The following is a 20,145-nucleotide window of genomic DNA, read 5'->3' on the forward strand; positions in this document are numbered from 1 at the left end:
GTGAGCACAATATCATGGTTGAGATTGCTTGTGGCAATAATTCTTCATGTATGTTCTTTGACAGTGAATGACCTGTTGATGAAGAGCAAATTGAAGCCAGCTGTGTGGTTTTACTGATTCAGTGGGAGCATAATTCCTGCAGTTGCCCTTGGCAGAGCTACAAATTCCAAACGTCTTATGCTACCTTCAAAGAGAGGAAGACTAAAGCTACTCTGTCCTGTTTGCATGCAGTCACATCCACGTTACAAAGTTATTCTGCAGATGAATTTCAATTGGACACGGCCAGGGTATAATTTTGTTTCATTGCCAGTGATTTGCAGGCTCTACCTGGGAGGCATAAATTTCCCTTATCCTTCTTGTTCTGTTTTGTTTTGCTATCCCTGTAGTTCCATGACATTTCAGTGCCTCTCCATTTCCATTCAGTGTCTTTATATCACTATTAAAGTAACCATTTTATCCCTAATGCCCATGACTTAGGATATTCATGTGCCATTATGGGCCCTATTCCCGCTGCATGGATTTACCATGACCTGTTTGAATTTCTATTCCAGAGGTCCGAGTCTCTACTGATTCACTATAAGATACTGTCTTACGACTATCAATTGCCACATCTTTCCCTCAGTGATACACGACAACAGAGTCCATCCAGCTTCCCAGAACTCCAAGGAGTTCCTGGTAAGCCCCTGAATAGTATTGCTGAAACTCCCAGCAGTGACCATATCCCAGCCCCTGGACTGATTTGACAGAACAGCATCAACTGACCACAGCCCAACTGCATTATAATGTTGCCACAGCACCACGACAGACCCATCTGTGACCCCAGTTTGCTTACACTTGACCTGCAAGACTAACTGTGGTCCAATCCTTGGAAAGATCCTCTGACTTAAGGAGACCAAATAACCGGCCTCCAGACAAGCCCTAGATTGATTGTGGCACTGTTACTCTTCACCCCTTTAATGGTTGCTCCCCTTCGATTTACATACATGGCCATTTGATGCATATACAATATGTTTGCTGCTATATGTCTGATGTTGATGTAACAGAAACTCGTCACAACAGGTTGTGCTACCTAGAAACAACATGAGCCTCACGGAGGCGCTGACCATAAGTCAGTGCCGAAGTCAGTAAGTGTGCGTTTGGAAAGCCATAAGCTGTATACAGAGGTTGACACCCTTCAAATCAGTGAATGGGAAAAAGCAAGCTAAGAGCCAGAGATATATCCTGTGCAGATGCATGGGATGCTTGTATGCTCCTGCTCACAAACCATCTGACAAAAGCACGTAAGTCATAGATGTCTCCGAGCTCCAAATCAATGTCCCAAAGGGCTGACTGGTGGATAAATTGGTTTGACAGCAGACACACAGTAGTGAGGTTGATGGTTTGCTGATGCTTTTCAATGGTGAGGTTCTGAACTTGTCATTTAAGGCTTGAGGGGATTATTGCAACAATCTTTTTTGATGTCAAGATTCTGATATTTTCATTTTCTCCAATATTTCACTGTTATTCTCATCATTCCTCATGCTACCTCACAGAGGGGGATACTCCATCCATTCTGACAGATATTAGATTCAGTTATTTAAGAAAACAAAAGGCTGAAGACATAGGCTGAGTTTTCAATGAAATATGCATTTTGGAACAGAATTTAACACTTTCATAGGTGCATTTTAAAAAGTTATGCAGGCACTGATTAAATTTGATTGCCAAATCTGAAGTCATTTCGAAGTGATCTTTGATCACCATAAATGAGTTATAAATAACATTTGTGTTAAATGCATTTCACGGGGATAGCAGTGATGAGGTTCTACCTTTAACAATTTCAGTTATGTCTGTCACATGGCACCTTAACAATAAGAAAGATGATTTCTTCTGAAACAATTGAGCAAATTATGAGTTACATAATATTCACAGAAAAAAAGCGACATGTTTGTAATTGTCAACGATTAAAATATTTGTAGAGGTTACCATTTTAATGGCTTTCTTGTGATCTCCTTTTGGTTTCGGACTTCTTGTGTCCTTGTGTACAGTGTCTGTTCAGAAAGGAAAGGCATCAACATTTAAAAATTAGGAAGTCTCTCAGAGATTCAGACACATATAAAACAGTGCTCCCCCTATCTAATGGTTCACACTAATAAATATTTGTGAGCAGAATCAATACCTGCACTTTCTTAGTCTTTAAAAGATTTCACTCTCATGAACAGCCCATGTGAATCTAAGAAAACCAGTGCCAATAAAAATGGCACAAGATTTCTACTTCCTTCACTAAAATAAAGTTATTCTTTCGCTATGTTGATGGGTTAAGTTGAACAGTTCCAAAAGCTGGTGCAAGGATTACTAAGTCTGAGTAAATCGTGCATTGTTGTCTGAAATGCAAGCAGCATGCCATCTTTGTGTTGCCTGCTAACTGGAATGACTACTGTGTGCAGCTGTTGCTATCTACCTTGTCTGTTGACTGCAGGCATCAGCAGAAATGATCCAAAACTGCAACATCAGGGTAATTCTTAGACTTTGTTCTGATTAAAGCTAACCTGCACCTCTTGGAGGGAAGTGTACTGCAGCTGGAGCAGGTGCTCGCAGTCATGCAAAAACTAATTCCAGTTTGGTTTGGGGGAAATGGTGGGAAATGCACAATGTGGGGAAGAAAGCAGGTTCTAAGATTTTTGGAAGTTTTGATAGAATGAGACAAGAAAGGATGTCCTCTAGACTCGACACCAACAGGCAGTAGGAGTAAGGAGTAGAGAATGACTCCTCATTTCAATCTCTATTTCAATTTATCATGCTGTCTCTCTTTTCAGTTCATTGCCTTCAGCTCCTCTATTAATCTTCCCAGTCCACCTCTCAGCAACTCCCTTTTAGATAGAAATGGGCTGTGAAAGAAAAATCAAAAGGGGCCAGGCTCATTGCCAATTTTTAAAATCTGGGCTTTTATTGCAACAAAATCATAGAACATAAAAGATAGAACAGTAAAGCACAATACAGGCCCTTCAGCCCTTGATGTGTGCTTGAGTTCAAATTTCACACCAACTGATATTACCATGAAGGGCTCACCTTCTTAACCTCTCCTCTCACCTGCAGTATGATGGCCCTCAGAGTAAACCACCACCAGCCACCTCTCTCAAATATGAGAACAGCCCTATGGTCTGTTAAGACTATAGCAACTTTACCTTTATTCCCTTCACACGCCTTTTGCTTTTTGGAAGATTTTTATATCTTATAAATGTTAGGTGATTTTTCTGTGAACTGAACAACTTCAATTGATAAACCTATTATTTCATATTTTACCTGATGCATCTTTGTGTAGGCGATTGTATAGCAACTGTAAAGAAAAATCTCTTGATACGGAGGTGATTGCATCCTCCTGTAAAACATTCAAAACCTCCAAAGGCAGTTCCAACAATAGTTTGTCAGCCAAGATGATTATAAATTCCCCTAAATCTTGAGAATGGCCTGCAACAAAAATGATAAAGTAAAACCTAAGTTAGCTGCATAATGATTGTTTTAAAAAATTCAATATTTGTAATGCTGCGACCATCACTGTTTCTATTTTTCTCACTTTTGGTTTGGTGTTGAGAATTTAACTTTGAACAGCAGCTTGTTTTAAGAAAAGAGAACAAAAGACTGATGCTTGGTCACAAAAACAAAAACAGAAATTGGTGGAAAAACTCAGCTAGTCTGGCAGCATCTGTGGAGAGAAAGCGGAGTAAATGTTTCAGGTCTACTGACTCTTCTAAAGAACAGTTCCCAAAATGTTAACTCTGCTTTCTCTCCACAGATGCTGCTAGACCTGTTGTGTTTCTCCAACAATTTCCATTTTTCTCTCTGATTTCCAGCATTCACAGCTCTTTGGTTTATTTGTTGATGTTGGGTACTGGCCTGAGAAAATAATGCAGATTATTTACTGCTGTAAGAACACTGGTGTTGGAGATAGAGCAGCGGATACTGTTACGCTCAGGAACTGACAGCTGTTTGGAAGTTGAATTGGAGAATCAAGGGAGGACTGGTGCTGGCCAGCCAATGGGAGGAAGGAAGGAAAGAAAGAAAGAAACGAAAAGGAAAGAAAAGGAAAGAAGGAAGGAAGGAAGTTCTCTGTTCATGGAATTCCTAGAGGCATGGCACTCATCCACAGATTCAATCAGAAAGCACATCGACCTGGACCCAACATACTGACCACTGCAACGGACAGCTGGAACTGACAACCGGAAGCGGCAGATTCAAACCACTACAAATGCTGGAGGAAAGATCACAGAAGCGCTTCACAGGAGGCTCCAAAGCACTGAGGATGTCACCTAGACAGGGGAAGAAACGTCTGCAACACAAATTCCTAGCTCGGAGAACAGAACCACAACAACGAGCACCCAAGCTACAAATCTTCTCACAAACTTTGAGTAGTAGGAGTGTACTTAAGAGGGATATCAGGAGGGCAAAAAGGGACTTGAGATAGCTTAGGCAAATAGAGTTAAGGAGAATCCAAAGAGATTCTAGAAATACATAAAGGGCACACTGATGTTAGAAAAACCAAATAATGGTGGAGCTATAAATCAACATAATCCAAGGTTAATCTCTTTAAAGCTTGTCCATGAAATCCTTTCCTAGATAACTGTCACATACCTGGAGTTGACTTTTCACCCACTGATTTTTCATCTTTCTTTTTGGATTTTGATTTCGCTGAATCCGCGGGTGCTACTGGGGAAGGCTGTTGACTAAAAAGATGCAAGATAAAAACATTCATTCAAAAAGGTATTCATCTCCCATATATCTTAGAAATATAGCCAATATTTATTGGTTTTAGAGCAGTTTTCTTAAGCTATTTATTTGATCATTTGCTGCTCAGTCTTCATTTTGCCCTGGATTTCACACAAACCATACTATAATTGTGGATGTCTTCGCAACACAGAGCATTTGAGATATTAAGAGTGCACTCAGGTTATCCACATTGTGGTTTCATTGTGGTTATAGATTTTTAAAAAACTGGAACAATTTTTTCCCTGAATGAACTTTGAGTGACTACCTGTTTTCGGGTTTTCTGCTAGATATTGCTAGGTGGATGGAATTTAATGCTGACCCCCCCCATCGGGTATCACGGTGGTAATGTGTTTACTCAAACCAGAGGATGGGGTTGGGGACCCAGCCTTTTGGTCAGCTATAAGCAAAACTCCTGTCTTATTTATAACAAACGCAGATTGACAGGAGCAGAGAGAGAATGAAAGAAACAGATAGGGAAAGAAGAAAAGAAGAGCTGCTTTGAGGCAGAGCTGGGAACAAATATTAACATTTCATGTCAATTCTGCTACCTGTGGTGTTCTTGCTTCAGAACTGTTTTGCTCGAGGTGGGATAAACAAATTAGTGGCTATCAGCCTGGCAGTCAGGGTATCCAGTTAGAGTAATTAGATGGCTATTAAGTAACATACACTAACACTACGATGTCTTACCACAGCACTGGGCCTGGTGCAAGGCCTCATAACCTTTCTACGTGCTGCTTAATTGACCCCATTGAACTGTCTGAAGAAGTCATGCTCGACTCAAAATATTAACTCTGTTTTTCTCATTCGTAGATTCTGTGAGACTTGCTGAGTTTCTCCAGCATTTTCTGTGATGGTTTCAGATTTTCAGGATCCACAGTATTTTGCTTTTATCTAATTGACTTAACCGGGTATCCCAAATGCCAGACTCGTAGCTATTAACATCTTTGTCCCTCCACTGGCAAGTTTTTGGAGGCAGGGACATCACAAGGAGCTGACCTGACATAAACTTTTCATATTTGTTCCTGGCTGTGCCTCCAAACAGCTGTCATGGAGCCGGGAAGATTTTGCTGTATCATGTGGCCACATTGAAATTCATCAATTGAAAAACTGGTGAAACACTTTGGTTTAATATATAACAAAGTCTAGGCCTGTCATAGAAATCAATTCTCCTTTCATCCCAATAAAATATTTTACACCTGAAATTCCGTAGCCTCGTAGTTTGTCAGACATGCTAGAAATTAAGCCATGGTCTGTGCTTGTTGTCTCCTTTTCTGTCAATTTGTGAGGGGCTTCATTTAGGGGTAGACACTCCACCAATGTCACAAGATCACATAACAGAGGTCACATGGCAGGAGGAAGAACCTCCCAACCCAGCTGAAAATATTCATTTCGCCACCCTGGGAAGAGTGACAGCAGCTGCATTGGCCTCCAGCTGGCATATATAAAATCCACCAGCAAATACAATTGCATGAGAGCTTAAGCTCCAGCAAATCTCGAGATGTTGCATGTCTTTATATTTAGAATCCGTTGAGCCTTATGGGCATGTTTTTGGGTTGGAAAGATTTTTGTGGAGGGGGAGACACAAAACAAAGCAGATAGCAATGATACATTTTGTTTCCTTCCTACACCAAGCTGCCTAAGACTAGCTGCTGGTGGCATGGATACCTATACAGATTAGGAAATTCAGAAAGCTACTCCTCAGTCAAAGTTTGGTAGAAGGCACACTACAGCAGCTATACTTGCTAATCTTATAGACATTTAAGTTAGGGACTCTCAGGTGTTTTGTTTCCCTCACCAAACAGAAATTCAAAGGCTCACCAAACCAAGTCAGATATTTTTTATGGCTGTTATGAGGAATGCATTGTGAGTACTTACGGAGAAAATGTAAGGTCAAACTGTGACAGAACGGGATTCAGGTAATCCTCCATAGTTTCAATAATACTGGAGAAATCTGCATCGAGGCTGAGTTCAAATCCTTGAATACTTTTTCCTTTCTTTTAATTTGAATATGAAAAAATAAATTAAACTCCTAATCTTAATATCTTATGCACATTTATTACTAATATGATAAACCACTTTGCAATAGACTTAGAGTGACTAATTCTGTTTTTATTGTCTGGTGTTCTAGAACTTACATAGCTTTCTGGGATTGAATTTCATGACTCTTCATTTTCTGTGAAAACTGTAAACCAATAACTGTGTCGAATATTTAATGATGCTTATTTTCTTGAACGTTGTAAATGATGATTTGTTTTTTGACTCCACCTCAGTTGGGTGTAGTAAAAAAGGTTTATTTTAGAAACTACAGTCTAAAAAAGCTTTTAAGATGGATTAACTACTTTTTTTGTTTCTTTCCATTCATTGGATGCAAGTTTGTTGCCAAAACAGGCATTCTTGCACAACCATCATGGAGATGTGGGACTTCGCTACCAAGGACAACACTTATTGCCTAATTCTAGTTACCCTTTAGAAGATGGTGGTGAGCTGCCTTCTTGAACAACGACAGTCCATTTGGTATAGGTAGACCCACAATATTGTTAGGGAGGGAGGGAGTTCCAGGATTTTGACCCAGCAACAGCAAAGGAACAGAAAAAACATTTCCAAGTCAGGTTGGTGAGTGATTTAGAAGGGAGCTTGAAGGTGGTGATATAGCATGTATCTCTTTCATTTGTCTTACTTGATGGCAGTGGTCAAAGGTACTATCTCAGGAGCCTTGGGGAAGTTCTGTAGTACATTTTGTAGATGGTACATACTGCTGCACTGTCTTTCATCAGAAGTAAATGTTTACAGATGTGGTTCCATTCAAGGAGGCTCCATTCAAGGATGTTGTCAAGCTTCCTTGAGTTTGCTGGAACGGCACTCATCCAGGCAAGTTAGGGAGTACACCATCGCACCTTATGATGGAAGCATTGTAAATGTGGGCAGACTTTAGGGAATCAAGAGATGAGTTGCTTACTGCACAATTCTTAGCTTCTGCACTGATCTTGTAGCCACAATATCTATACAACTCCAGTTCTGTTTTTGATCTATAGTAATCCCAGGATGTTAATAGTGGGGTGTTCAGTGATAGTAATAGAATGTCAAGGGGCGATTGTCAGAGGCTTGTATTACTTGTGTAATATGAAAGTTACTTTTTACTTGTCAGCAAAGCCTGAATATTGTCAAGGTCTTGCTGCATTTGGACAATGGACTGGCACAATGTCTGAGGAGTTGCAAATTGTGCTGAACGTTGCGTGATCATCAGGGAACATTCCCCACTTCTGATCTTATGATGGAAGCAAGGTCATTGATGAAATAGTTGAAGGTGGTTGAACATTTCCCTGAGGAACCCCTACAGGGGTGTCCTGGAGTTGAGATGACTGACCTTTAGCAACCACTACTATCTTCCTTAGTGCTAGGTTTGATTGTGTGAACTGCACTTACGGACAACTGCAGTTCACATCAAATAGGTGTGTTTAGTGAAGGAATCACAATATAATTCCAAGCCAGCATTATATGTATTTGGAGGGAAACCTGTTGGTGATGATATTCTCATGTACCTGTGGGCCTTATTCTTCAAAGTTATTGAGGTTGTCTGTTTGGAAAGTCATATTTAAGGCTAATCAATGCCTGATCGCAGGTGTGATGCTAATGTTACAGGTCCCTTAACAGTCCAAGTGTGATGGACCTGCTGAGGAACAGGTTACATCTTGCAGATGTACATTTTACTATCACTGTGTGTTAGCGTGGTGAGACTGAATGTTTAAACTTCTGCACGGGTTCCATGATTCTGAATGGTGCTCGACTTTGATTAGTGATGGGAAACATTGTTGAGCATCAAGGAGAGAATGAGGCGAGAGTACATGCCTTTGATATCAAAGCAGCATTTGGCAAAATATAGCATCAAGGAGCTGTAGCAAAAGTGGGGTCAATGGGAATCAAGGGAAATCTGTCCCTTGGCTGGAGTTATCTCCAGTATAGATGAAGATGGTTGTGGTTCTTGGAGGCCAATTATCTCAATCCTGGGGCATCACAGCAGGATGTCCTTAGGGTAGTGTCCTAGGACCAACTAGTTTCAATTGCTTTATCAATGGCTATCCTTCCATCATGAGATCAAAATTGGGAATATTTGTTGATGTTTGAACAATGTTCAGTATCAGTTTTGACTCTGGAGAAATGAAGCAGACTATGTCCATATGCAGCAAAACCAAAACAACATCCAGACTTGTGCTGATAGGGGCAAGTAACATTTGTGCCACATACTCGTTCAGGCATTGACTGTCTCTAACAAGAAAAAAAACTATCTCTCTCTTCAACAGAATACCATCCCTCATTATCAATTTCCTGGGGTTGCCACTGACCAGGAACTGAATGAGTGTGTCAGAGATTAAGGAATTCTCAGGCAAGTAACTCACTCACTCTATCCCAGGTGCATGTTCACCATGTACACAGTATAAGTAAAAGATATGATGGAATATTCTCTATTTGCCTGGACGGATACAGACCTTAACACTCAGAATACTTAAGATGCTTGACACCTTTCAGGAAAAAGCCATCAACTTCAATAGCATCACATTCAACACCTTTGACTTTCATTGCCTTCACCATGTTACCACAGCATCTGCTCCTTAAACAAAACATCCAAAACCACAGCCTCTACCATGCAGAAGGACAAGGGCAGTAGATGCAGGAGGACATTAACATTAAATAATATTCCTCTCCCAGCCACACACCATCCTGACCTGGGACCAAACTGTCATTCCTTCACCGTTCCTGGATCAATGTCCTCGAACTTCCTATCAGTATTCTGGTAGCATCTACAACGCATAAACTATCAGTTCAAGAAGGTAGATCATCAAGATCTTCGTAAAGGCAATGTAGGATAGGAATTAAGTGCTGGTCTAGTCAGTGATGGCCATCACCTATACACAGATAGAAAGCTTGCTAGATTCCCTCTTGTTGGAGATGTTTATTGTCTGATGGAGACATGTTCAAGGACAAAACAAATTCTCGTTTGGAGAATCGTGAGTAAATAAGAAATAACCAACATGGATTTCGGACAGGCAAATCCATCTGATTAATCTGAATTAATTATTTCATGAAATTACTGTGGAAGTTGATGAAGACAGTGCAGCACATTTTTTGTATATGGCATTTCAAAAGATGTTTGATAATTTATACAAAACAAACTTATTGGAGAAATAGAACGACTGATATTAAAGGGACAATGGTACCTTGGGTATGAAATTGGTGCTACGATAGGGGGCAAAGAGTAGTTGTGAATGTAGTGATCACTAATTATGCTTTAGCTGCTGTATTGTGTAAATATCAGGGCACCACATCTTAGGCATGACATTAAAGTTAGTAATTTTTGAGAAGATTTATAGAAGAAGGTGAGTGATGTCATTTCCAGTTTTTTTTCAAGGGTCGGTAGGTAGGATCTAAATTGATGTGTTTACTGATGGACTTCTGGTTTGAATGCCATGCCTCTAAGAATTCTTGTGCGTGTCTTTGTTTCACCTGTCCTAGGATGCGTGCGTTGTCAAAAGAACCAGAAATTACATCATCAACCTTAAGAAACCAAGACCTATAAGTAGAGAGGTGGAACATACCATCAGCACTTCACCGGACACTCTTAGTGATGATGTTATCTAGTATGGTGATGAAATGTCAGAAAACAAACCTTCCAGCTCAGCGAGCTAACTTACATACTTATGACGTTAACGTCTTGATGAGCATGTGGAAAGGCTTACTGGGACAATATTAGGAAGATGGAATTTCTGTTATGTGGATTGATCGGAGAGGCTGAGGTGGTTCTCCTTGTAGCTGAGGAAATCAAGAAGTGATCTAATTCAAAACTATGTGGAGTCATTTAATAGAGCAAGTTGGGTCAAGCTATTTCCTCTAGCAACCAGAAATTATAGTTTTTAAATAATGAGCAAATAAATCAGAGTGAACTTGAGAAGCAATTGAAATTGCAGTAGAACCAGATTACACAGTAATTTTAAAAAGGGCAATGGACATGTACTTGAATAAGACTAATTTGAATGGTTCTAAGCAAAGCTGGGGAACAAGCAGAGATGCTATAGCTGAATGGTCTCCTTTCAATTTTTGGACAGTTGTGCTAATTACTTCAAAATTCATTCAGTTTGCATGAAAACACAGTCAGCAGGCCATACGGATTCAAGTTCCTACAAGGGCAGGGTACAATAATTGCCTCCCTCAAATATCTTAACAGAAAGGGATACCACTTGGAACATGACCAGATTGTCTGTAACTACATGCAAAAGCTCCTCTTCACCTTTGCCAAATTTATTAGAAGATAGTTAACCCTGAAAATATGCTGTACTTGATCTATACAAAAAAAGATGTTCAACAAAATTGTGAATGACAAAGAGTACCCCTTTCACCCATGAAAAATAATCTTCCGAAAATAGCAAAACATCAATTGAGAAGGGCTATACTGAAATATATGTTTCTCTAAGAAATAGTAGAGAGAATAACCTGGTCTGAGGGGACAAAATAGTTGTCTTGTTGCATTTAGGGTCACTATATTAGAAGTCCCAGAACATGTAACCTATAATGGTTTGCTGAGGTATGCAAACCATAGTCATCCAAAAGGACCTGAACATGGTTTCTGGTGAGACAGATATGATTCTTTTGCCTAAAATGAAGATTTTTTTTTCCAATTTGCAATAACATATTAGATCTGGGATATAAGTATAGGTTATTTATTGTTCCAAAATGACACTGCAAGTTGTTCGCAAAATGTCAAAGTGCAATGTTAGTGTTAAGAAAGATTTGCAAACAAATATTTATTAAATAAAATCATGATATCTGTGTTATGCAGTATCAAAATGTAATTTGGTAGATTTGCAACAGAAAAAACATAATACACAAAGCAAATAAACAGTTGTTTCTATAGAAATATTAACCTCTGTCTTAGTGACAAAGTGTATAAAATATAATAATTGGCAAACCAAATTAACTCACAACATCTAGATTCATGTTTTTTTCAAAATGTTGAAATTCGTCCTGCCTTTGCATCTTGTAAATACGCTGGTATTCGAGTTTTACAAAGTACTGTGCAAGCTTCTGCTTATAACTGGAGACTCTGGCCAATAGGTTTGAAAATAATTCATGATTTACAAAAGTACGAACAATTTTAGCTTGTGTTGGACTTGGATCTGAATCAATGAAATAAACATTAGTTCAGTTAAACTTGACAATATTCAAAGACAAGATAAGCAAAGTTATGCTAAAATATTGGTGACAAAACAAAAACTCAATCAGCATTATACCAAGGTAATTATTTATCCAATAAATTTTAAATAAAAAAATAAATGTGATAATCTAGCCCTTTCATTTTATTTTAATTTCAAATCCCATCTAGATTTATGCAATAAAACCTTGTAAAGAATCAAAATAAATACAAACACATTAGGAGCAAGAGTAGGCCACTTGGACCCTCGAACTTCCTCCCACATTTGATGAGACTGTGACTGAACCTCAGCTCCACATTCCTGCCTTTCCCAAGGATCTTGCACCATTCACTAGCTTAACAAGAATCTAACTATCTTTGTTAATAATATTCAAACACTGCATCCACTACCTTTTGAGGAACAGAGTTCCAAAGACTCACAACTCTCTGAGAGAAACATCTTCTCATTTTTGTTTTAAATGAACAATCTCTTTTTTTTAAAATGGTGACACCCTAGTCTAGGTTGTTCCACAAGATGAAGCATCCTTTCGCATGCATCCTATCAAACCCCTTCAAGATTTTATATGTTTCAATCAAGTCACTTTTTACACTTACAAACTCAGTGGATACAAACCTATACTATCCAATCTTTCCTCATTACGCAATCCACCATTCCGTTAGTCTGTCAAATCTTCTCTGAACAGTTTGCAATACATTTATATCCTGCCTTAAATAAGGAGACCAATACTGTACACAGTACCCCAGATGTGGTCTCATCAGTTCCTTGAATAACTGACACATATTTGCTCTCCCTTTGTATTCAATATCCCTCACAATAACATGCTATTGGCTTTTTAAAAATTCTTACTGTACTTCTACACAAGCCTTTTTCCATTTATGTACTAAGACACCGATCCTTCTGCTCTCAGCCTCATGTTTTTGCTCTCAGCTCTGCAATCTTTCGCTATTTAAAATAATATCCTTCTTTTTCATTTTGCTTGCCAAAATAGACAATTTCAAATTTTTGCATACCATATTCCAATTGCCAGATCTTTGTCCACAATCCCTTTGTCGTCTCCTTGTGTCCTCTCAATAACTCAATTGCCAATTATCTGTGTTATCAACAAATTTACCAGCCGTACCTTCAATTCCTTCATCCAAATTATTTACGTATTAGGTTAAATGTTGAGGCACCAGCACCAATGCCTGTGGCATATCACTCATTACATCGTGCCAACCAAAACAAAAAGGTACCTGTGCCCACTCCTATTAGGTAGCCAATGTCCTATCAATGCCACTGTGTTGCCCTTTACATTATGGATTTTATTTTCTGCAATAATTTTTGATGCATCAATTTATTAATGTGCCAAATGTCTTCTGGAAATCCAAGTGCAGTCCATCCATTGGTTTCTATTTACAATAAGCTACTTCAAAGAACTCCAATAAATTGGTTAAATGTAAGTTCCCTTTGACAAAACCATGTGGTTCTGCTTAATCATCTCAAATTTTTCTAGGTGCCCTCCTGCTTTAACAACAGCTTCTAATTGTTTTTGTAAACCATACGTTAAACTAACTGACCTATAGTTTGCTGCATTATGTCTCTCTCAATTTTTGAATGAAAGAGTTACAATCACTACCTTCCAATTAATGGATCACCTTCCCAAATTTAGGAAATTTTGCAAAAATTGAATCAATACATCAAATAGCCCATGAGCCAGTTCTTTTAAGACCTTGAGATAAAGTCCATCAGGACCCCAGGATTGTCCGACTACAGCTCCAACAAATTTGCTCGGTCCCATTTCCTGGTGATTGTAATTTTCTCAAATTCCTCCTACCCTCTTAATTCCTGATTTATAGCCATTTCTGGGATGGGTTAACCAGCTTGCTCTCATACTTTTAATTTTTCCCTCCTTATTGTTCAGTCATCCTTTGCCTCTTTTTACATTCTGTCCAATGTTGTGACTTGCCACCCAATTGTGCAATTCAATGTTTTTTTCTTAATGTTTGCTACAATCTTTAAGTTAAGGAAGAGGTAGACAGATTTTTAATTGGTAATGGACTGAAGGGTTATGGAGAGCAGGCAGGAAGCTGGAGTTAAGGCTGAGATGAGATCAGCCATGATTGCATCAAATGGTGCAGTAGGCTTGAGGAGCGGAATTGCATAATCCTGTTTGCATGTATCCATGCTGTGTATTCTCAAATATTCCTATAGATGTTTGCAACTGCATTTCTATTGACCTATTCTCTAATCAACTAAGAAATAGCTATATCTATTTTTATGCCTAATTAATTAGAGTAAGTGGTTTAAAATGCTAGTCTTGGACACTTACTTCTCACCCTCAGCCTGAATGTAAATTTCAATCATATTATAATCACAGCAATCTAGGGGCAGTGTCACTATCAGGTTATTAATTAATCCCATCTCATTGCACAATACCAGGTGTAGTAATAGCCTGCTCTTTGGTTAGCTCTAGAAGCGCTGTTCTGAAAATCTATGAACCTTTCTTCAAGACTACTCTTGCCCATTTGATTTTTTCAGTCTGATTATACATTGAAATCCACACTATATCTTTCTGATGAGAAACATCATCCCTGCATTCAGTCTGACTACCTTTGTCAAAATTTCACTCATTTCAATGAGATTTCTTCTCATTTCTCTCAATTCCAATGTATGTCGGCCAGATTGATTTTTTTTTCTCTTCTCCTACAGTTCCTCTGCGGCAAACATATTCTTTCTTACATAAGGAGACCAAAACTGCACAAAACATGCCACATGTGGTCTCACCAAGGCAACGCACAACTGCGGTAAGACATTCTTAGTCTTGTGCTCAATACCTTTTGCAACTAAGGCCAATATATAATTTGCCTCCCTAACGGCTTTCTGCATCTTGGTTTCAGTAACTAGTGTACAGGGACATGTTTGTTTGTACATCAATTTTCCCAATCTATCACCATTTAAATGATAAGGTTTGTGAGCAAATTAGGCTATTTGGCCCATCGGGTCTGGGTCCACCACCGAGAGTCATAGGGATGTAGAGCATAGAAACAGACCCTTTGGTACAACTCATCCATGTTGACCAGATATCCTAAATTAATCTAGTTCCATTTGTCAGCATTTGGCCTATATATCTCTAAATCCTTCCCAGTCACATAACCATCCTGATGCCTTATAAATGTTGTTAATGTACCAGCCTCCACCATTTCCTCTGGCAGATCATTCCATGCATGAAAAAGTTACCCCTTTAGCTCCCTTACATATCTTGCCCCTCTCGCTCTAAACCAATGCCTTCTAGTTCTGGACTCCCCCACCACACGGAAAAGACCTTGCCTATTTATCCAATCCATGCCCCTCATGATTTTATAAACATCTATAAGGTCACTCCTCAGCCTCCGACACTCCAGGGAAAACAGGCCCAGCCTATTCAGCCTCTCCCGACAGCTCAAACCCTCTAACCCTGGAAATAACCTCGTAAATAATTTCTGAACCCTTTCAAGCTCACACCAGCTTTCCGATAGGAAGGAGACCAGAATTGCACACAATATTCCAACAGTGGTCTAATCAATGTGCTATATAGCCGCAACGTGACCTCTTAATTCCTATACTCAATTCTTTGACCAATAAAGGAAAGCATACCAAACACCTTCTTCATTATCCTATCTACTTGCGACTCCACTTTCAAGGAACTATGAACCTGAACCCCAAGGTCTCATTGTTCAGCAACACTCCCCAGGATGTTACCATTAAGTGTATAAGTCCTGCTCTGATTTGCTTTTCCAAAATGCAGCACCTCACATTTATCTAAATTAACCTCCATCTGCCACTCCTCAGCATATTGGCCCATCTGATCAAGATCCCATTGTACTCAGAGGTAACCCTCTTTGCTGTCCACTGCACCTCCAATTTTGGTGTCATCTGCAAACTTACTATACCTCCAATGTTTAAAGCCAAATAGTTTATATTAATGACAAAAAGCAGTGGACCCAGCACCGATCCTTGTGGCACACCACTGGTCACAGGTCTCCAATGTGAAAAGCAATTATTCACCACCATCCTATGTCTTCTACCTTTGAGCCAGTTTTATATCCAAATGGCTAGTTCTCCCTGTATTCCACGAGACCTAACCTTGCTAACCAGTCTACTATGAGGAACCTTGTCGAACGCCTTACTGAAGTCCATATAGATCATGTCCACCATGCTGCCCTCCTCAATCCTCTTTGTTACTTCTTCAAAAAACTCAATCAAGTTAGTGAGATATGATTTTCCATGCACAAAGCCATGCTGACTATCCCTAATCAATTCTTACCTTTCCAAATACATGTAATTGCTGTCCCTCAGGATTCCCTCCAAAAACTTGCCCACCACTGATGTCAGGCTCACCAGTATATAGTTCACTGGCTTTTCCTTAGCACCTTTCTTAAACAGTGGTACCATGTTAGACAACCTCAGTCTTCTGGTACCTCACCTGTGACTATCGCTGATAGAAATATCTCAGCAAGGGGCCCAGCAATCACTTCCCTAGCTTCCCACAAGTTCTAGGGTATACCTGATCAGGTCCTGGGGATTTATCCACCTTTGTGTGTTTTAAGACATCCAGCACCACTGTCTCTGTCAAATATGGACATTTTTCAAGATGTCACCATCTGTTTCCTCACATTCTATATCTTCCATCTTCTTCTCCACTGTAAGCACTGATGCAAAATACTTGTTTAGTATCTCCCTAACACCTGCAGTTCCACAAATTGGGCCACCTTGCTGATCTTTAAGGAGCCCTATTGTCTCCCTAATTACCCTTTTGTCCTTAATGTATTTGTAGTGTCCCTTTGGATTCTCCTTAACCTTACTTGCCAAAGCTATCTCATGTCCCTTTTTGCCCTCCTGACTTCCCTCCTAAGTATACTCCTACTGCCTTTATACTCTTCCAGAGATTCACTCGATCTATCCTGTCTAAACCTGGCATATACATCCTTCTTCAATCATGGGCTGATGTGTTTCTCACCCTATTCTCCTGCTTTCTCCGTAACCCTTGATCCCCTTAATATTCAGGAACATATTTATCTTTGTCTTAAATACATTCTACAATTTGGCCTCGACAGCTTTCTATGGTAATGAGTTCTACAGATTAATCACCCTCCAGCTGAAGAAATTCTTCCTCATCTCAGTTCTAATGGGTTATCTCTTCATTCTGAGGCTATGCCCTCAGGTCCTAGTCTCTGCTAGTAATGGAAACCCCTTCTTCACCCCACTCTATCCAGGCCTCTCAGTCTTCTGTAAGTTTCAATGAGAATCGTCTCTCATCCTTCTAAACTCCAGAGTCCTCAACCATTTCTTGTATCACAAGCCCTTCATCCCTGGAATCATTCTTGTAATCCTCCTCTGGAATTCCTCCAATGCCAGTAAATCCTTCCTTCAATATGGGGCCCATAAGTGCTCACAATATTCCAAATGCAGTCTAATCAAACCCTTATACAGCCTATGTAGTACTTCTGTGTTCTTGTATTCTAGCCCTCTTGAAATTAATGCATTGCCCACTCTCTGAGTCTGTCCAAGTCCTCTGCAACCTCCCCACTTCCTCAACACTACCTGTCTCTCCATTTATCTTAAGTGTCATCTTCAATGTCGTCAGTTCCTTTGTCCATATTGTTAAGAGTCATAGAATCCCTGCAGTGTGGAAGTGGGCCACTGCACTGACCCTCCAAACAGTATGGAAGTTATTCTGACAGTTATGTGGTTAACCTAGTGTTGCAATGCATGCCCAGGATCATGTTACAGGGCTCCAGGAACAGATAATGGTAGGGCATTGTGACAGGTTAGTTAAATGACTGGGAGATGAGCTAATGCTGAAGGTGATGGTGTTGTAATATGATTGGTCAAATGTGATGGAGGGAACTAGTGTGCCAGACGATGATTAGTTTAAAAAGGCAAAATTGCAATCAGATAAGCCATGGGAAGAATACCTGTATAAATTGCAGGAGAACAAAGAGATTGGGGAAGATATTTTGCAGGCTCCCAACAGCTTTGATTTTGCAAGGTTAAGGTTTAATTTCACGAAGGATTTTCTGCGTGTCTCCTGGTAATTTTTTATAGAGCATTGAGTGAGTCTTCCTCAACAAATTTGGCAACAAGGATGGGATCAGAAAGAGACCATTCCCTCTGAAAAAAAGATGCAGCTTCAAGGCACTTTTCAGCTGAACCAAGAACTTCCCTGAAGCAGAGAAGGGCTGGCCACCCACAACAAAGATAAGCATTTTGCTGTTAATTCGGACTATAACCTATCAAGTAAGGGAGGTCCTGGGAATGCAGAAGTGCAAAGAAAGCTGTTAGTGGGTCTCTCCGATTCAAAGAATCAGAAGATGGATGGTAGATTAAAGTTTGGGGAGACACAGAGGATTGTTCAGGAAAATTGCGCAGAGGGGTGAGTAGTATAGAATAAAGAGATTTGTAAAAATTCCACGTGGTGGTTAGTAAAAATTCCACATGGTGATAAAAAAATTCCACGTGGTGGTTAGTAAAAATTCCATGTGGTGAATATAAGACCCTATGGATACCACCTCGTGGGAAACAAGGGCCTGAACAGATAAGGCAGAATAAATAAGGGGAAATTGTTTTACTAAAAACACTAATAGACCTGTTTAGAAAGCTGGCAGATTGATAGTGGATGGTTAAAAGCAAAATAATAGAGAACAGTCATTGTGTTAAAGTGTTACTAGACTGTTGAATGTTTTAGAGGCCTGTATGATAATCAGACTGTACTTTTGGAAATCAACAAAGGATCTGTTTAGGCAAGGCTTTGAGAGAGAGAGAGACAGAAGCTCTGGTTTGTAGAAAGGCTTTGCCTGTGTGAGAGAAAGGGCAGCTCTAGCTTGCAGAACAATTCTGTGTGTGCGTGAGAGAGATAGAGAGAGAGTCTCTATAGTTTAATCATTGTGATCTGGTTTGTATGCATAATTGTTTGTTGGTGGTTGAATGTTTGCGTTTTGTTTCCCTGGAGCTCGAGATCCAGGGGTATTTTGATTTTATTTTGCACTGTCAGGATTTAAGAGTTTTTTTGAGAGAGATTTTTCTAGAAACTGTTAGCGATTTGCAATTGGTTTAGGCTGAATAAATGAGAATAGGTTGTTTGTATTAACTAGCTGCAATTGAGGACGTTTAGGAACTGATAGATTGATAAGGGACTGAAATTGAGATACTGAGCAAGAAATTTCCAGTAGTAAACATTTCTGGAAAATATGAAAAAAGAACTAAGTATTTATTCATTAAATGGCCTAAAGAGGATACCTATGATAGAAATATGTGCATTGATATGAAAGGATTAATTAAGAATTACTGACCTAAGGGTAAATCAAACAAGAGGGAAGAGGAGTAGGAAAGTTTTACTGCTGTTTGAAATTTAGGGAAAGTTTGGGAATGACTTTCCAGGCACCAGTTGCGACCAGGGGGTGCCAGAGAGCAGGATGAGCAGTTTCTCTGCACAAAAACTGGGATTAGAACATCTCCATTTGTTTAGTGCAGAATAAAGAAGCTTCCAGTATGGAGGTCCAGCAGGGGTCCACATCTGTATTTCCTGGGTTGGAAGGCTTGGGGCAACTCTCCCCCATTTGGGTGAGGAGAATGTAACACATTGTCTTGTGATAAGGGGACAATAGAGACAATGGGGGAATTAGATTTGGATGCAACTGATCCAGAACAGAATGTGTTTTAAAAAAAGAAACAAGAGGCAGGACAGGTAACGAGGCAGTAACACAGGGGAGGATGCTGAAATACAAGTTAGGTTAGAATTGGAATCTGGTGAGGAATCACAATGTAGCAATTTCAATATGGGAAAGAAGCTCCCAAAGGGAAGGTGCTACGTTTGTTTATAAAAGAGGGGAGACATCTGTTATACATTCCTTGGGGAACCCAGGATCTGGAAAGGCTGAGCAATGTGTTGCCCAGTTTACATGATGGAGTAGGAAAGTGGATTAGAGCCTTTGAAGACGAAATCACAGGACAGTTGTTGGCTGTGGGGGATTTGAAGGCACCGCTAATACAGTGGTGGGACTCTCGACATTAAGAGCGGTACTGGACTGAGCCCACCTGAAGAATGTGGTGGATAATCCAATGATTGATGGTGCTGGGTTTGACTGAATAAAACAAAGGCTATGGCAGGTCCTTAGACTGTTGCCCACGTAAGATTGATCCCATAGCTTTGAGAGGGGATCCATTTGGAGACACTGAAAACTCAGCA

The 20,145-nt window shown here is 39.7% G+C and overlaps 1 protein-coding gene across 1 annotated transcript in view; it reads right to left on the reverse strand.

The window, feature by feature from the left end:
* The window catches only part of cfap46 (cilia and flagella associated protein 46), a 219,984-nt gene that overhangs the window by 28,583 nt on the left and 171,256 nt on the right, over positions 1–20,145 (reverse strand). Inside the window, exons 47-51 of the mRNA XM_072557677.1 lie at positions 11,713–11,906; positions 6,616–6,734; positions 4,606–4,697; positions 3,280–3,444; positions 1,963–2,027 (exon numbers count right to left, since the gene is read on the reverse strand). Coding sequence (XP_072413778.1) covers positions 1,963–2,027; positions 3,280–3,444; positions 4,606–4,697; positions 6,616–6,734; positions 11,713–11,906 — 635 coding nt within the window. The remainder of the gene's footprint in view (positions 1–1,962; positions 2,028–3,279; positions 3,445–4,605; positions 4,698–6,615; positions 6,735–11,712; positions 11,907–20,145) is intronic.

The sequence above is a fragment of the Chiloscyllium punctatum genome, chromosome 38 (genome assembly GCF_047496795.1).
Source record: "Chiloscyllium punctatum isolate Juve2018m chromosome 38, sChiPun1.3, whole genome shotgun sequence".
Lineage (NCBI taxonomy): Eukaryota > Metazoa > Chordata > Chondrichthyes > Orectolobiformes > Hemiscylliidae > Chiloscyllium > Chiloscyllium punctatum.